We start from the raw sequence: 18,599 nt of genomic DNA, 5'->3' as shown, positions 1-18,599 counted from the left end.
GCCTGGATGTGTTGGTAGCTCGGTGGCTTGTTTTGTCGTGATGTCAGAGCTGAATGATTGATATTTAATTTTTCAATTTCAAATGTCATCAGGATATGTGGCTTTGGTTTTGGCACTTAAAATCCCATGCCTTAATCATGGCAAACTGCTTCGTATTTGAAGCCTATCATTCAACATTTTAATGTTGTCGCTTTGCGTTCTCCAACTCCTAGTGAGGTCGGGTTCGAAGTTAATTTTGGCTCGGAGAATGAGGAATCCATCCTCATTCGAGAGCATTTGGAAAGAATCCGAGCTCAATTTTTATTTCCTCCCAAGTTCCACCTTGAGCTTGTTGGTCCTGATGATCGAGTCACCAATCCTCCTTCTCGACTGAGCCTGCACGAGGAAACTCTTAAGGTCGGGCTGAGATTTCCTTTACATTCTTTTATACTTCAGTTAATGAGGGTTTACAACCTCGTCCCGACCTATTTAGTTCTTAATTCTTGGCGAGTCACCGTAGGTTTTCTTGTTCTTTGCCTTCTCCATAACCTCCGAACTTCCGCTTCTTTTTTTTGGGGTTGCTTCACCTTGAAGAGGCATCCTCAGGAAAGAAGTTGGCGGTACTTTTCTCCTCGAAAAAGCTGCCAAATAATCTAAGGTGCTCCCTCTTCCATTTATGGATGGAAGGGGAGATTCTTCTTCATTTCATCCGAGCAGCCATGGTGGTTCGAGACTGTGGGGAACACCTCGGAGGTCAGTTCAACTGACCTCCAAAGTTATCTAGTGACGATCAACGGTGTTTGGACACTCTTCTCAAATCCAAGATTTCTCCCTTACGAGATTTGTTGTTCGAAGAAACCTTGATCAATGTCGACTTGAGTTCGATCGACCTCCAGGGTATTTCTTTATAATTTCTATCTTTTTTGTTCTGTTATGAAGTTATACCTTTAACGTTCTATTTGGTTTTGTGCTGCTATCCGACTGGCTAGATGCTGAACCTCCTTTATTGTCTTTAGGGGTTGCATTCTTGCGCTACTCGGATTTTCTCTAGGTTTGCTTTCATTCCATGTCACTAGAATCCCAAGAAATTTGCTTGAGGTAACACCGAAGGTGCACTTGCTCAGATTAAGCTTCATGCGGTATCTTCTGACGGTTGCAAAAGGCTCTTTCAGGTCGTCAGTATGTTGCTCGACTGTTCGGCTTATTACAAGCATGTCATCTCCGTAGACCTCTATGTTTTGGCTGATCTATTCTTTGAAGATTTTATTGACAAGTTGCTGATAGGTCGCCCTATGTTCTTTAGGCCAAAGGGCATTACATTATAGCAATAGAGGCCTTTGTCGGTGATGAAAGTTGTTTCCTCATCCTCGACGTCCATTTGGATCTGATTATAGTTGGAGAACACATCCATAATGATCAAGAGTTGATGTTTCGAGGTTGTGTCCACGAGCTAATCGATCCTCGGAAAGGGGAAACTATCTTTGGGGCAAGCTTTTTTAGGTCGGTGTAGTCAATCAATGCAGACACGTCATTTTTCACTAGCTTTTTTTTTTAACTAAGACAACATTGGCCAACCAGGATAATTCACCTCGCGTACAAATCCAGCCTCTAGAAGCTTGTCAACATTTTGGTCTATGACTTGTCTTTCCACGGCAAAGTTCCTCTTTATGCCGCACAGGTCGGTGTGCCAGATTCACATTGAGCTTGTGAACAATCACCTCGGGGCTTATCCTGGCATGTTCAAGGCTAACCAAGAAAAAACATCGGCATTGGTATGAAGAAAATCGATGAGCTTTTCTCGATTCTCCATGTTCAATTGCGAGTCGGTTTAAACAATTCGATCAGGTTCCTCCTTTAAGTGAATAAGCACCAATCTTCGGTTGGTTCCCCTCGTTGCTTCTTCAGCTCATCTGGTGTCCAGCCCCTCAATTGGCAACGTCTCCACAGGTTTCTTTCCTTTGAGCATGCCATATAACATTGCTGAGCTAATGTTTGGTCATCTCGGACTTTTACCCCATTTTTGGTGGGGAATCTCACGGACAAATGGTAAGTAGACACCACATCTCAAAAGGCATTTAGGCCGGGCCGACCTAAAATTGCGTTGTAGGCAGAGAAGACTTGGACCGCTAGGAAATCCAGCCTCACCGTGCTATGTCGAGGCTCTTGACCTGCAGTAACTGGTAGGTTGATTACACCCTTTATGAGAATACTTAGGAGAATTCGACTGGTGGCGAATTAACCTTTCTTAGCCGTTCAGCAGGTGACTTCATTTTTTGGAAAGCATCATAGAATAACATATCGGCTGAACTTCCATTATCAATTAGAATTCTTCTTACATCAATTTGAAATAGTAAGAGAGATAACTACAGCAACATTATGAGGGGTCTGAACTCCTCCCAAGTTGGCATTGGAGAAAGAAATGACATCTCCTGCCCTCTACCTCTTCAAGGATGCATCTTCCTCCTGCTCTCCTCAGTCGCGACCTTTCAAGGTGCCCAACATCCCACCTGCAGCACCCACAGTAATAGTATTGATAACCTCCACTGTTGGTCGATTATCAATTGGCTATTCAGGAGTATGTCGATCCGAGGTAGGCTCTTTCCAACCACGCTGATTATTGTTCTATTGATCTAACCAACCACATTGGATGAGTGCTTGAATCTCATCCTTCAACTAGATGCACTCGGTGTAATGTTTATTGTCTCAGTGAAATCGACAGCACTTATCTCTCTTACTTTTTGGCGCCTTCAATCACCAAGGAGCCGGCAAATATCCTTGGCCCTCTATCTCCATAAGAATTTGAGCCCTCGGTGCATTGATAAGAGTGTAGCTCTCAAAATTTTGACGTGGTCTCTTCATCCGGCGAGTACTTTCTTCTCAGCGAGAATCTTCTCTTGGAGCATCTTTTTCCTCTCGTCTCCTCTTGCCTCCTTTTCTGGGACTATCCTCGGCTGACTCTTATTGAAATGCCATGGCTTCCTTCATATTGGCATACTTTTTTGCTCGGGCCAACATCTCTGCAAAGTCTGCGGGGAAGTGTGTTGGGGTATGTGGAGACCATTGGTGATGAAGAGAATTGAAGGAGAATCAATTCTGCATAATTCTGTCTGGCGGACTGTCGGAGTCGACTCGAGCTACAGTCGAGTCGACTCGGGAACAGTCGAGTCGACTCGGGAACAGTCGAGTCGACCCGGGAGGAGAAAGACCAGAAGACCGAGAAAATCATGTTTCTGTCTGGACTGTCAGAGTCGACTCGAGCTACAGTCGAGTCGACCCTAGATCGTGCCAGTTTTGTCCAGACGTGCCAGAGTCGACTCGAACCACAGCCGAGTCGACTCGGGCTCGCGGAAAATCGTACGGACGATTTTCTTTTGGTGTTTTTTGGTAGCGTTTCGACGGCTATGATCATCTGAAGGTCTTGAGACTATATATAGGACTCATGAGAGCCCTAGGAGTAGAGATATTCAAGGATATTTTGAGAGAGACTCTTGTTTTGTGCGGCTAGGGTTCTAGAGAAGAAGAGGATTGGGATCCTACTTCTTGTGCAAGGGGAATTCTGTGTGAATCTCTTGTAGAGCGATTGCGTGTGATCGTTCAGGTGTGTGCTATCTCTGTAATCTGTTCATCCTAATTGAGATTTGGAGCGGTAGAGGACGTAGGCTACTTGTAGCCGAACCTCGTTACATCTTTGTGTTTGCTTTGCTATTTTCTTCCTATTTCTTCTTCCTTTGGTTTGATAATCCGCTGCGGTGCTCAAGTGTTTTACCCTATTGAAACCACGGGGTAATCTTTTGCCCTTCGTAGCGGAAGCGAAGCGGTGATCCTTGAGTCCGGTATCGAGGGAGCGAGAGAGTGCTTATCCGTTTGCTTCTCTCTTTGCTTGTCCGACGTTGGTGGTTGTACCGGTGTGAGTGGGTTCCGGTGCAGGGCGTCGCCAACAAGTGGTATCAGAGCTATTGGTATTCTGCAATGGCGGATGAAGGGAAGTTGCGAATTGAGAAGTTCAATGGCACGAACTTCGGATTTTGAAAGATGCAAATAGAGGATTATCTTTACCAGAAGGATCTCTATTTACCTCTTGGAGGTAGAGCGAAGAAACCAGAGAAGATGTCCGATGAAGACTGGGAGGTCCTCGATCGGAAGACGCTCGGCACCATAAGATTGTCACTTGCATCCCAAGTGGCATTCAACATCAAAAACGAGAAGACGACGATGGAGTTGATGGCAACATTGTCGCGGATGTACGAGAAACCCTCAGCATCAAACAAGGTATTTCTCATGAAGAGGTTGTTTAATCTTCGTATGAAAAATGGCGGTAGCGTAGCAGAATACCTCAACGAGTTCAATGGACTCACGGCCTAGTTGGAGTCAGTGGAGATTAGTTTTGACGATGAGATTCGGGCATTGCTAATTCTCTCCGGATTGCCTGATAGCTGGGAGGGCCTGGTGATGGCGGTGAGCAACTCTTCGGCGACGGGGAAGTTGATCTTTGATGACGTTGTGGGAGTGCTTCTGAGTGAAGAAGCAAGAAGGAAATCTTCTGGAGCTACGGAGTCGTCTGGAAGTGCACTAAACATCTCTAACCGGGGAAGACAAAAGAAGGACGGTCGATTTCGAAGCGACTCGAAGTCGAGATCCAGCAGGTCTCGAGCACCTCAGAACAAGGGAGCGAAGTGCTGGAACTGCAGGAAGATGGGGCACTTTAGGAGGGACTGCAAATCTCCTAAAGGGAAGCAAGGCGACCACACCGAAGGAGTCAGCAAGGATCTGGCAAATCTTGCTGAAAACGGTGATATGGATGCCCTCGTTCTATCTTTATCTACCGGTGACGAGTCTTGGGTGATAGACTCGGGCGCGTCTTTCCATGCTACATCCCAACGGAAGCTTCTTGGAGGATATGAGAAGGGAGACTTCGGCAAAGTCTACTTAGGGGATGGAGAGCCTTGCACCATACAAGGAAGGGGAAGCGCGGAAGTGAAGTTGATTTCTGGATCTTCACTTGAGCTTGAGGACGTACGGCACGTGCCTCAACTGCAGAGGAATCTGATTTCTGTTGGACAGTTGGCGAGCCAGGGGTACAAGACTATTTTCACAGCTGATCAGTGGAAGATATCCAGGGGTTCGTTGATGGTGGCTAGTGGCAAGAAGGTTGGGACACTTTATATCGCCAACGGCACGGAGAACTCTATTGGAGTTGCTGCAGCAGATGTGGACGCCAAGTTATGGCATTGCAGACTTGGGCACATGAGTTATCAGGGACTGGAGGTGATGCACCAGTTGGGAAAGTTGCAGGGTCTCAGGAGTGTTGAGATGGACTTCTGTGAGGATTGTATTCTCGGAAAGCAGAAGCGTGTTTCATTCAACAAAGAAGGTAAACCTCGGAAGCAAGAAAAGCTAGATCTCGTGCACACGGACGTGTGGGGGCCTGCACCGGTTTCTTCCATTGGTGGATCTCAGTACTATGTTACTTTTATTGATGATGCTACCAGGAAGCTTTGGGTGTTCTTCTTGAAGCACAAGTCAGAGGTATTTGGGGTCTTCAGGAGATGGCAGGCAATGGTAGAACTCGAGACAGGAAGGAGGTTAAAATGCCTGAGATCAGACAACGGTGGTGAGTATTGTAGCAGGGAGTTTGAGGACTACTGTGCAGAGGCTGGGATCGTCAGGCAGAGGACAATTCCAGGGACACCACAACAAAATGGAGTTGCTGAAAGGATGAACAGAACAATTAATGAGCGTGCCAGGAGTATGAGGATACATGCTGGATTGCCACAGCAGTTTTGGGCGGTAGCAGTTAACACTGCTGCCTACTTGATCAACAGAGGGCCATCAAAGAAACTTGAATTTGGGATTCCTGAGGAAGCATGGACAGCGAAGAAGATTGATTTGGCGCACTTACGAGTATTCGGTTGTACCAGTTATGTCCATGTTGATTCCAGTCAAAGAAGCAAACTAGACGCCAAATCAAAGAAGTGCATTTTCGTTGGATACGGAGGTCAACAGTTTGGGTATCGGTTTTGGGATCCCGAACACAGGAAAATCATTCGTAGTAATGATGTGGTATTTAATGAGAAAATGCAGCAGAGCACTGAATCAGAAACAAAACCTGTTGAGCCGTGTTTTGTGGATCCTGAAGAGGAGTCTACAAATTCTGGTCAGAAGACTCAGTCAGAGCAAGAACCTGAAGTATTGGCACCCTTTCCACAACTAAGAAGGTCCACTCGTAGTACTCATGGGAAGCCTCCTCAAAGATATGATGGGACTCTTAGTTATTTGCTGCTCACAGATAATGGCGAACCTGAATGCTTCACGGAGGCATTGGAGGTTGATACTAGGAAGGAGTGGGAGTTGGCCATGGATGATGAGATGGAGTCATTGGAGCAGAATCAAACGTGGGATTTGGTGGATCTGCCCAAGGGGAAGAAAGCACTGTCAAACAAATGGGTTTACAGGCTGAAGGAAGAGCAGAATGGGAAGAAACGGTACAAGGCCAGGCTGGTTGTAAAAGGATTTCAGCAGAGAGCAGGTATCGACTTCACGGAGATCTTTTCTCCTGTAGTCAAGATGAGTTCTATTCGGGCGGTGCTGAGCATGGTGGCAGTAGAGAATCTTTACTTAGAGCAGCTTGATGTGAAGACAGCTTTTCTTCACGGAGATCTCGATGAGGAGATATATATGCAGCAGCCGGAGGGATACGTTGCAGCTGGCACGGGTGACTTGGTTTGCAAATTGAAGAAAAGCCTCTATGGTTTGAAACAGGCGCTCAGGCAATGGTATCTCAAGTTCGATAGTTACATGCTTGAGATAGGATACAGGAGATGTCAGGAGGATCACTGTTGCTACTTCCGGGACTTCGGTACATCTTACATTATCTTGCTATTATATGTTGATGACATGTTAGTTGCAGGAGCTAGCATGCATGAGATTGCAAAATTGAAGCTGAAGCTGTCAAGAAAATTTGCAATGAAGGATCTAGGAGCAGCGAAACAGATCCTTGGGATGCGGATCAGCAGAGATAGATCTAAACATATCCTCAGACTATCTCAGGCGGAGTACATCAGCAGAGTACTCAAGAGATTCTGCATGGAGGGTGCCAAACCTGTTGGCACACCACTAGGTGCCCACTTAAAGCTTTCAAAAGGACAAAGTCCGAAGACGCGGGTGGAGGAGCTCAATATGTCAAAAATCCCGTATGCATCGGCGGTGGGGAGCTTGATGTACGCTATGGTCTGTACGAGACCTGACATTGCTCAAGCAGTGGGAGTTGTGAGTCGCTTTATGAGCTGCCCAGGCTTGGAGCATTGGCGTGCAATCAAATGGATACTGAGGTATCTGAGAGGCACGGAGCACATGTCATTGTGCTATGGAGGTTCTGAGATCCGGTTACAGGGCTTTGTGGACTCAGACATGGCAGGGGACTTGGACGGCAGGAGGAGCACGACAGGATACTTGTTCACCTTGGGCAGTGGAGCCATCAGTTGGATTTCCAGGTTGCAACCAGTTGTTGCATTGTCGACTACGGAGGCGGAGTATGTGGCAGCCACAGAGGCGTGCAAGGAACTAATATGGCTTCAGGGCTTGATGAAGGAGCTTGGGAAGGAGCAGAAGGATTGCATGTTATATTCAGATAGTCAAAGTGCAATTCATCTGGCAAAGAATTCAGCTTTCCATTCAAGGACGAAGCATATTGACATACGGTACCACTTCGTGAGGTCATTGCTCGAGCAGGGACTCGTCAAGTTGGAGAAGATTCATACAAGTCAGAATCCTGCAGATATGTTGACGAAGGTCGTCACGGTGGAGAAGCTGAGGAGTTGTTCAGCTTCTGCTGGTCTTCATGCTTGAAGACGTTGAGGAGGCATCGTACCTATCTCACTAGGATGATTCAGTTTCAGTGGGAGCACAGAGGAGAGCCAAGTAATAAGAGGATATACCCATGGTCTCCAAGTGGGAGATTGTTGGGGTATGTGGAGACCATTGGTGATGAAGAGAATTGAAGGAGAATCAATTCTGCATAATTCTGTCTGGCGGACTGTCGGAGTCGACTCGAGCTACAGTCGAGTCGACTCGGGAACAGTCGAGTCGACTCGGGAACAGTCGAGTCGACCCGGGAGGAGAAAGACCAGAAGACCGAGAAAACCATGTTTCTGTCTGGACTGTCAGAGTCGACTCGAGCTACAGTCGAGTCGACTCGAAGCATCGTCGAGTCGACTCGAGCTACAGTCGAGTCGACCCTAGATCGTGCCAGTTTTGTCCAGACGTGCCAGAGTCGACTCGAACCACAGCCGAGTCGACTCGGGCTCGCGGAAAATCGTACGGACGATTTTCTTTTGGTGTTTTTTGGTAGCGTTTCGACGGCTATGATCATCTGAAGGTCTTGAGACTATATATAGGACTCATGAGAGCCCTAGGAGTAGAGATATTCAAGGATATTTTGAGAGAGACTCTTGTTTTGTGCGGCTAGGGTTCTAGAGAAGAAGAGGATTGGGATCCTACTTCTTGTGCAAGGGGAATTCTGTGTGAATCTCTTGTAGAGCGATTGCGTGTGATCGTTCAGGTGTGTGCTATCTCTGTAATCTGTTCATCCTAATTGAGATTTGGAGCGGTAGAGGACGTAGGCTACTTGTAGCCGAACCTCGTTACATCTTTGTGTTTGCTTTGCTATTTTCTTCCTATTTCTTCTTCCTTTGGTTTGATAATCCGCTGCGGTGCTCAAGTGTTTTACCCTATTGAAACCACGGGGTAATCTTTTGCCCTTCGTAGCGGAAGCGAAGCGGTGATCCTTGAGTCCGGTGTCGAGGGAGCGAGAGAGTGCTTATCCGTTTGCTTCTCTCTTTGCTTGTCCGACGTTGGTGGTTGTACCGGTGTGAGTGGGTTCCGGTGCAGGGCGTCGCCAACAAAGTGCTCTAAATAGAAGAGGAAATGAGGCGGCCTCAATCCTCCCTTCATAGCCAACAGCGGTCAACTGATTTAAGTCATGTACTTCCAACATCGCCACGTTGAAGCGGTTGACGAAATCACGGAGGGATTCTTCTTCCCTCTGTTTGATGTCAAGTAGGCGTCAAAGCCTCGGCGCTGTCTCCGGCTGCTGATGACGTGCGTCGTTAAAAGTCCTCCATGCTGCTCGAAGGAATGGATGGAACTCGGCCAAAGTTTCGAGTACTAGAACTGAGCTGCTTTGCAAAGAGTAGCAGGAAAAGTCTTGCATAACACAACATCGATTGTTCCATGAAGCATCATGAGAGCTTTAAAGCTCTCCATATGATCTAACGGATCCGAGGTGCCGTTATACTGTTCCACCTGAGATATTTTGAGTCGAGGTGGAATTGGCTACTCCATGATCCGTCGGGAGAAGGGGGATCTGTAGTAAAGTCGATGCATTAGTAGGCCTCAAAGTTTGTCCCTTTATTGCCTCAATTTGGCGACCCATCTCTTCAATCTTTCGATCAAGGTCAGCCTCTCGCCTTGAGACAGCAAAAAGTGTGCCCTAGAATAGAATCCTTGTCAGAGTGGGGGCTAGGTGTATGACGCCTCTCATCTCGATTGACACTCCTATGTTGAGTCTGCCGACTTTGTCGAGATTGTTCATGGGTTCGCGGATAGGAATGATGACTAAATGGACGTGTATGGTGCGTCGGTGGTCGGGGATGATAGACGTATATGGTGCATCAATGGTCAGGAATGTTGACTTGATTGAGTAGGTGTGGGTCGCTGTTGGTTTGTTGTTGTTTGTTGTAGGCCCTGAACTGTAGCTATTAAGGTCTGTGTCTGCTGGACGAGCACGTTGAATTGCTTAAGATTAATAGAGATGGTCGGTTGTGGTGGTGGTGCACACAACAAACAAACTCTGTTAGGAGGCATGAGATGCAGGTTGAGCTTGTCGCTGCGACACATTGGATGCATCACGACTCTTTCGGACTGCATGTTGGCTTACAAAGTACTTCAATCTCTCTCTTCCCAGGTGTGGGTCAAATCCTTTCTCTAGTGTCAATCGTTGCTGCTAGAATCTTTGTTTAGGTTGGTCTCCGCCCGAGGTATGCCAAGGTCGGCCGAAACAGAGGTACGCCGAGCTTGGCCGAAACCGAGGAAGGTAGGATTGACCTACAAAGAAGTCCACCTGCCAGAGGTTTCTGGCATGGGACCCTCTAATGCTTAAGTTAGTGGAGATCTAGAGCAATAGTGAGAAAGAGAGAGATTGAGTGTGGAAGAGTGCTCTAGAAAAAGTGGGAGCTTAAAGATGCCTATGTGAGAGTCCTCCAATCATCCCTATATATAGGATGAGAGAGGTGTCCCTTGATTTATCGAGAAGTACTATAATTGCACGATAATGGATAAGCAAGCATTAGCGCCTGGTAACGGCTTTCCACGATTGACATGCAGCGATAATCGTATTGATCGTGTATTTACTATTGTACTGGTGTAACCATTGCCAAGACTATGATTGCAACTCTTTCAATGACCTTTGGCGTTACTCTTGGGCATGACTGGCCAGAATGACACGTCGGTCAATACCAAGGTCAAGTAGGTCGGAACAACCTGAGGTTAGGATAACCAATATTCTCCCTATCAGTGGCAATCGACATACCATGCATCTCACATGCTAAACTCTAGTCCTTATAATTGTTCAATTAGTCCACCTCCTTGAACTCTCCTTTCACTTTTTTTTAATAAAATTTATACCTAAAGATTGTGTAATTTTCTTTTCCTTGGCAAGGCTTTAGCTGATAGGGTGATTATTAAAATTAACAGTTTAGTAGTTAAATGCTGTGCATTGTATATATGTACTCTTTCATTGTGCATGGATTGCTTATGAAAGCAACCATTAAAGTGGTATCTCTATAGGCTGAGTCCTCACTCAAGTAGTAAAATTAGCTGGAACACAATATTGAGTATGCATCCTTGCAACTTATGGAAATTCTTTTGTAACTCAAGGGTAGAATAGAAGCTCACAAATAAAAGGACATCTTTATTTAGATGTCCAGACGTAGAGCCAGTGCATCTTAGTGAAGCAGTGACACATGGTCTTCATTTAACATTAACACTGAAACAAATACAGTGATTGCAGGACTAGCTCATCTGATTAGATTGTCAGACAAAGCAAAGAACATATGATACAGGCTCCAGATGACCCAAATACTTTAGAAGTTAGAATGTCATGAGCCAGATAATTAGACTCATAAATGAGGACGTATGAGCAAGCTTTTTGTAACAGCTATAGGAGGTAAAGCTTGATGGTCTTTGGGATGATGTGACGTGTAGAAGGAAGTCTGTCATAGTGCAGAGGATGTCTTCGGGTTCTGGCTCAAGAATCAAGATGAAGTGGCCTGAAACAGAGTTGGAATTTTTGATCTAAAGTTTGAAACAAATTCCATTTAGAGGATTTGGCTCTATGTAGGATGCAAGAACAAAATAGTTAGTTCAATCTCAAATGTATAAAAGGTTAAGGTTTACGTTGTTTTGAGTGGTTTTTTCTTGTGGATGATGCAATCTGGCATTGATGGCAGCTTGTATAATTTAAGTTCTGAAACTTTGTCGTTGTGAATAGATGTTCTGCTTATAGCATTCACTTGATGACAGGTGAAGTGATGTTATGATTAGCGTGCAGCAGATGTTAAATTTTAGATAGACAAACTGACAATAAAATGACTTAACATAGTTCAAATTCTAACAATGGTGATTGTCTGTAGCATCGGAAAAGTTTGACATAATGCAGCTTGAAGTGAGTGGTAGGAGAGTGAAATTTTGTGATTTGAATTTTGTGATATAACGATTAAGACTCCACAAGTGCACTGGTATATGAATAAGCTGGCTGCAACCACAATTGCCTCTTCAGATGGACTTATTGGAGAACTGTAGGGCCACCATCATCTAGCAACTGCCTCTTATCTGCTAAGATAGCAACATTTACATTTTTGTGTTGCATTCAACACATTCAGACAATTAAATATTATATGCTTTATATTGAAAGAATCTGTCATCTTTTAATGTCAAGGGGACAGCATTTCTCACGAAACAATATTACCATAACCTTTTAATGTCAAGGGGACATAGCATTTCTCATGAAACAATATTACCTTAACCTTCTGCTGTTTCCATTCAATAACGAGGATCGTCTCTTCATATCTTTGTCATCGTGATTGTTGCTTCATGTTCTACCCTTGAAACTACTGAAATGATAGAAGACTGAAGGACAGAATTCTCAACTGGATGCTGGACTATTTTCTGGTTTTCCATTTTTTTTTTTTTTTGGGGGCGGGGGGGGGGGGGGGGGGGGGGGGGGGGTATTAGATCACAACTGCATTAAGCATTGCTTGGCAGGTAATTTTAGATCGTCATGGGTACCTGTGCTTAGAGAATATTTTGAAATTATGTGAGAAAATTATCCAAAATTAAAGCTCTCCACAAGAATATGTAATCTGAACCAAGTCAACTTTATGTCATCTTACTTTCATTCTTGAATATCGGGAAATTTTTAGAAAAAATCAAAATTTGACTGTTACTTGTGCATGTTAAATAACCTTAAAATAATAACAAAATTGTGGAGCCGCTAATTCCTTGGACTTAAATTTACAGCTGAAAGCATGATATTCAGTGGATTGTTGTGTCGTGGTAAATTTTTATTTTCATTACAATCCTGCAGTTAGAACTCAGAACTGTTGTGACCAATAGGCAAAGTGAAAAAAAAAATGAAATCATGTGAAAGTAACGATCATCATGGATGGATGGTTATTGGACATTCCAATTTTACAGCAAATAAGGCATCCTTATGTTTTTTGCTTTTAAGGCATTAACTTGACCAATCATTTTCTTGAAATATTTCTAAAGTTTTCGCTGCATAAAATTTCATTTAAGTTGTTCTTTTGGATGAAACATCCTCTCTGATGCTGCTAGGAAACCAGATGAAGAAGAGGCGGCGTTTAGTCGGTCCATTATGGTGGAAATGGGGAAGTAAAAGGTTTGTTTATGAACTATTATATGGCAGTTTCCGTTTGAATGGGCGGGCACATGTAAAAAGAATCTGTTGATACCATGTTGCTATGTCGCCTGTGTACCAATGCATTAGTTTGATGATGAACATGGAATTCTTGGATGAGGTTATCGGTGAAGATTGCAAACTTTCCCCAAACAAAACTTTTTCCTGCTCAAAATGGAAGATAGTTGTCTAGATTTAAACCAGAGTTTTTCCATTGAATCGTAAACATTTACTTGCAAAAGTTGTTTTACTTCATGGTGGTGTTAAATTATTGCTGTGATCATCAGAGTTAGAACCTACTATTGCAGGTTTTGTAGCGTAAAGAGCAAGTTTTTTTTTTCCCTCGTAAAATACCACATGGACAAGAATTTTTCTTCTGGCAAGCTTTTGCAGGGTCTTGCTCTCTCATAAACAAGTACCGGTGGTGTCATCATAAACAGGTGACAGAAAAAAACACGAAATCAGAGATGGTGCCGTATGGTTGTATATGGCATGCGTCGCTCGCCACCTTTGCCGCTGGTTGCGTTTTGGTGCCTTGCTGCTGGCACCACGGAAAATTTTGCCTGTCCTGGTTTCTTTCCTGTGCTAGTTTTAGATAAGCTACATGAAATGTTAAAAGTAATTCTGTTGCCAACATCTGTAATCAGGGAATTGAAGAAATTTTTACGAAGTAGCATGCTAGGGGTTCAGGGGGAAGGTTTGTGTATAATGCTGGGCTTTTGCAGCATGATTACTCGAGAAGTAAAATGACTGAAACAGTCACTGGCAGCTAAGAGTTTGTTTTGATTTTGCTCGCATGCCTGTCTAAATTTGTGGGAGGTGATGCAAGTGTGGGTGATGATGGTAACTTAAAAATCCAAGATCAGTAGAACTCTATTGTGGATCGATCCCGTGCCACTTGAAGGTGAGGAGCGGAGGATCGATTCTGCAGGTGTTGAGTGTCCAATTGAGTATTCAAGGTGTTGAGTGTCGAATTGGGTGCTCATTGAATGAGCAGTGGCAGATTTTAGATCTAATCAATATTGATTTGCCATATAAACTATTGATTAAATATGTAGTATTCTAACAATCCTGATGGTTTGAGTGAGTTATTGGAATTGGACTAGGTTCAGCAATGACTGTAATATTTTTTTCTGGATGATTGAGGAGTCGGGTTGATGTGAATCGAGGCTGCCATGGCTGACCAAAATGAGTAGCTCTATGTTGGGGGCCAGAGGGCTTTTGAATTGCAGCATACCATGATACATCTGAAACATATTAGTCAAAAAAAACGATACATCTTAAAGATGGATGGAGATGTTGTCAGGCAGATAAATGGTAGAGGATGTGTGTTCATCTCTGTGGCCTTGTTTCTATAGAAAGTGGCATGAGAATGTCTACCTACTAGGAGCGTGTTGGAGAGGATGGGCGTTTGGATTACTTCGTGTTGTGGGAGGTGCCCGGGTATGGAGTCTATCAGTCATGTTTTGTTTGGGTGCTTGCGAGTTGCACAAATTTGGAGCATGGCAGCTTTTATTTAGCCCCAAGCTACCCAATCAGTTGATGACCTCCTATGCCAAATGAGGGGGCCTATGCGGAGCTTGAGAATGATGGAGTGGGGGATCCCTTGCGCAGATTTGGCGTATCACATTTGGTTGGACAAGAACATTCGAGTTTTTGAAAACAGGCGGGTACCACTGAGTAGTGTAGTAGAGAGAGCCACTCTTTAGGCTATTGAGCTCTCCCGGACCACTACGGAGTCTTCATCTGGGATGGCTGGGGACATCTGGAACACTCGCTCTGCTGATATAGAGCCCAGGCTCATTTTTTTTCTCTTGGGTGCTCCCACCCTTCAGCCATCTCAAGGTGAACTTTGATGATAGTGTTATTAGTGAAAGAGGCAGAGCAGATGTGGATTTTGTAATCAAGAGTATGACTTATGGTTGATTGTTGCGGGAGGCCGAAGCACTATCGGGCAGACAGTTGCAGGGGCGGAGCTCAGGGCAGCATGGGAGGGCATTTTCAATGCGAGACGGAGGCTGAGAGTGGAACATATCATCCTGGAGGGAGACTCGCTACGATAATCGATTGGATACGGGAGGAGGGGTGGAGGGGGACGCGAGCCCTCTACTCCATGATATTTGTCAGATGATGGGAGACTGCAGTGCCTTTCAGGTAGTGCACGTGTACTGGAAAGCAAATCAAGTTGCAGTCTGGGTCGCTTCCTATGCAGCTTGGCACTCCGGAGAGGTCCTCTAGATTTACTAGGGTGTCTCTTCTACATTGCTGTGCTAGTTTCTCACTCTTGATTTGGTTGGCTGCACCTACACTAAAATAGGGTGAGCATCCGTTATACCAAAAAAAAAAAAAAAAAAGAACTCATAAAGGTGCCACCTTGTGTTAGATAGCCTTCGATGCAATTGTCAAAAAGTAGGCCCCCAAAAATCAAGCCAGAAAGGGGAGCAAGGCAAGAAGTAGGCCAACATGACTTAGAAAAATATTATGATCATTGTAACCTTCAAGGACATACTAAGGAGAAGTGTTGGAAACTTTATCTCGAGTTGTAACCGAAGGATGATGATTCCAAGAAGAAAGGAAAGGCATTTCACAACTGTGGAGGTTGAGGAGCAACTTGAGTTTGAGCAAATAGACTCAAAATTGAGAATGATGGTGAGAAAACCTAAGACAGTAATTGAGGCAAAATTAGAGACATGAGAGGAGCTCTTCCACTTGATCAGATGAAGCAAAGCATTATCAAGACTATTGTAGATTCTGGAAGTCAAAAATATCTCATCTCTGAAAATCTGATTCAAAAGCTAAAATTGTAGACCAAGCCACATTCACATCTTTACCCTCTCTGTTGGATTCAGAAAAATATTGAATTAGAGATTACCAAGCAGTATACCTTTCAAGTTTACCATAACTGAGAGGTATATTGATGAGGTAACTTGTATAGTTTATTTGATTGTTTTTTAGAGCATCCTTTGGAACTCAACTCATTAGGATCAAGATGCAGTCTTCTACAAGTGGCAAAGGAAGTATCATCTCGTAAAGGATGGGAAGGAGTTCATGATTAATGCCTCCAGAATACAAGGTAATATTGACCTTGCAATTGATGCCCAAGTGAAGTGACTCGTTAATGTTAGCAACAATTTTGTGATGATAGAATAAGAACTCAATACCACTTATGAGAGGCCAAGCTCTCATCTTTTGGTTTCACAAACTGATCGACCAATATTGAAATCGAGGAGTTGCCATTGTCATCATCAATGAAGGAGGACGGCAAGGAGTGGTTCTATTACGAAGTCAATATATGGAAGCAAGGGAAGTGGTTCACTGAAATCTGGGATCAAAGTAGAGCAAGGCTAGAAATTATCTCCAGGTAAAGCTAAGTTGTTCAATTGTGAGGTAGAGAAGTAGACATTTCCCCACCTTTAGTTTTGATTTGGCAGAAGATAAATCCCCTAAACAAGGGGAGCCCTAATTCAGAAAAATCCTCAAACTCGATTGGATCATTTTGGCCACTACTAGTAGGGTTGGACAGGGTCCAGGAGCAAGATTCGCTACATCAGAAAGCCGAACTGTGTGCCAAACTTAGAAGGCTATAACTTGATCATACGATGCTTGATTGAGCTGTTTTTTTTTCCAGATCAGATTACTTTTCGAGATCTACAACTTATGCCTAACCTCGTTGAAATGAGCCGAAATTCTATCATTTGGGTCCAAAATAGGTTGGCTAAACTGAAACTTTCCTTTTGGAAAAAGACTTTGAATGGATGTTATTTTCCAATCCTTGAAGAATTAGATGGAGCAATAAAAGATAAAGTTGATATAGAAGTCGAGATTTATATCCTACAGAATTTTATTTTTTTTAAATTCTTTTTATTAGTTATATTTATTTTTGGAGATCTAGTCTTATTCGAACTAGAAGAGAAATTCAACTCGAGCTGTGAAAGGGAGAACTTTACTAGTATTATATATAGAGGCTATGTACATCAGTTTAGAGTATGGTAATCATTATTGAAAGAAAAGGGGACATAAACCTTACTTTCATTATTCTTTCATTTTCTTTTAATTTTCTTTTGAGAAATTCAAATTGAGCGGGTTGAAAGAATTCTTCCTTCCCTCCAATTGGATCAAGGAGTATGAATACTCACTCCTCCCCCTAAAAAAACCTTGGCAAATGATAGGTAGGATAAAATGCTTAAGCTGATACACTTATAGAATATGGTAAATTATGAAAAAGAGAAGGAAAAAAGTAACTAGAAGAGTGGTAGAGATGAGCCCGAGATGGCCCGGATTCACCCGAAGATGCCTCTAAAGCAAAATCCAATCAGTCCTATTGCATAGCAGAGCAGTTCCTTTGGGGCCTCTCATCACCTAACATTTAAGCAACACATTCATTGGGTGAGAGACTAATGATCTTATAAAGGAGAGGTGGAGGGGAAGGTTCCCAGATAGATAAGATCGGCCCTATCTAGGTTTCAAAAGTTCAATTTGGGTGCACATGGATATAATGTGATAGAAAAGGTGATTTAACAGAAGAACTTGCTGTCAGAATAATCCAACAGTAGAAAAATATTGGTGAAACATCTTGATGATATAGCTCATCCATTATGATAGCAACAACCCGTTGAGTCACTCTGCAATACCGCAAGCAATTTAGAGGGTGCTAAAATTAAAATTTAAAACCAACAAACATAGGGGTGGCAATCGGGTCGGGTCGGATATAAACGGGTTGGTCAGATGCAGGTCGGATCAAAAAATCATAAACTGAACCCGACCTATTTATTAGACAGGTCAGAAAATTACAACATGAACCTGACTTGTTTATTAAACAAGTAAACCGACCTGACCCGTTTAACCCGTTTAATAAAAAAAAAACTTCTCATCTCGTTCCCCAGTCCCCACTGAACCCGCTCTCCACCTGTTTAATCTGCCGGCCAGATGTAGGCGAACCTGAACCCGTTCTCCACCTGTTCTTCCTCCCATCCTTCTGCAAACCCGCACTCTCCATGGAAGAAGACAACAATCTTTGGCTCGACGACGATGATCTCTGGCTCGACAACAATGACTCCAGCGGAGGGCTCGACTCCCAGCGTCTCTTCTCCTCCCCCTCCTCCTAAGGGTTGGGCTCTGAGGGGTTCGATGGATCCGACGATTGGAAGAATAGAAACCTAATAAAGGTGGAGAAAGCGTACCAGGAGGAACTGCAGAACTCGTACCTTCTCATCGCCGCCGCCGTCGACGCCGGAACCCTAACCTTAAGCCGCTAGGGCGGGCTCGGAGTCTTGAGGGTCGAAGAAGGAGAACGGAGAGAGGGGAGGGCCCGAAATCCTAACCCTAGCCCCCGCCACCGTCGACGCCAGAACCCTAACCTTAAGCCGCTAGGGCGGGCTCGGGGTCTTGAGCGTCGAAGAAGGAGAACGAAGAGGGGAGGGCCCGAAATCCTAACCCTAGCCCCCGCCGCCGCCCTCATGCTCTCGGATCCTCCCCCCTTGGAGGTCTTCAAACTTCCGGTACCCTTCGTCTCCGGCGTCCTCCCCGCCGCTCGATTTTAGGTGGGCGGCGTCCAGGGGCGTCGCGGGGGTCGTTGGGGCCGAGGATGGTGAGGGGACGGGTCTTGGAGGGGGGCTTCCACGGGTCGTTGATCGCTAACTAAGGAGGA

At 44.4% G+C, this 18,599-nt stretch overlaps 1 protein-coding gene across 1 annotated transcript in view; it reads left to right on the top strand.

Annotated features, from left to right (window-relative positions):
* Positions 1–13,207, top strand: part of LOC103720603 (histone deacetylase 15) — a 65,355-nt gene extending 52,148 nt beyond the window's left edge. The window contains exon 18 of the mRNA XM_088717698.2: positions 12,871–13,207. Coding sequence (XP_088573824.2) covers positions 12,871–13,004 — 134 coding nt within the window. The 3' untranslated portion in view covers positions 13,005–13,207. The remainder of the gene's footprint in view (positions 1–12,870) is intronic.
* Positions 13,208–18,599: the final 5,392 nt, after the last annotated feature.

This window comes from Phoenix dactylifera, chromosome 1 (genome assembly GCF_051530095.1).
Source record: "Phoenix dactylifera cultivar Ajwa chromosome 1, Ajwa_hap1_PhDact_Kaust_v1.1, whole genome shotgun sequence".
In the NCBI taxonomy this organism is placed as follows: Eukaryota; Viridiplantae; Streptophyta; class Magnoliopsida; order Arecales; family Arecaceae; genus Phoenix; species Phoenix dactylifera.
The sequence above is the reverse complement of the archived record's forward strand: the minus strand, read 5'-3'. Positions and strand labels throughout refer to the sequence as shown.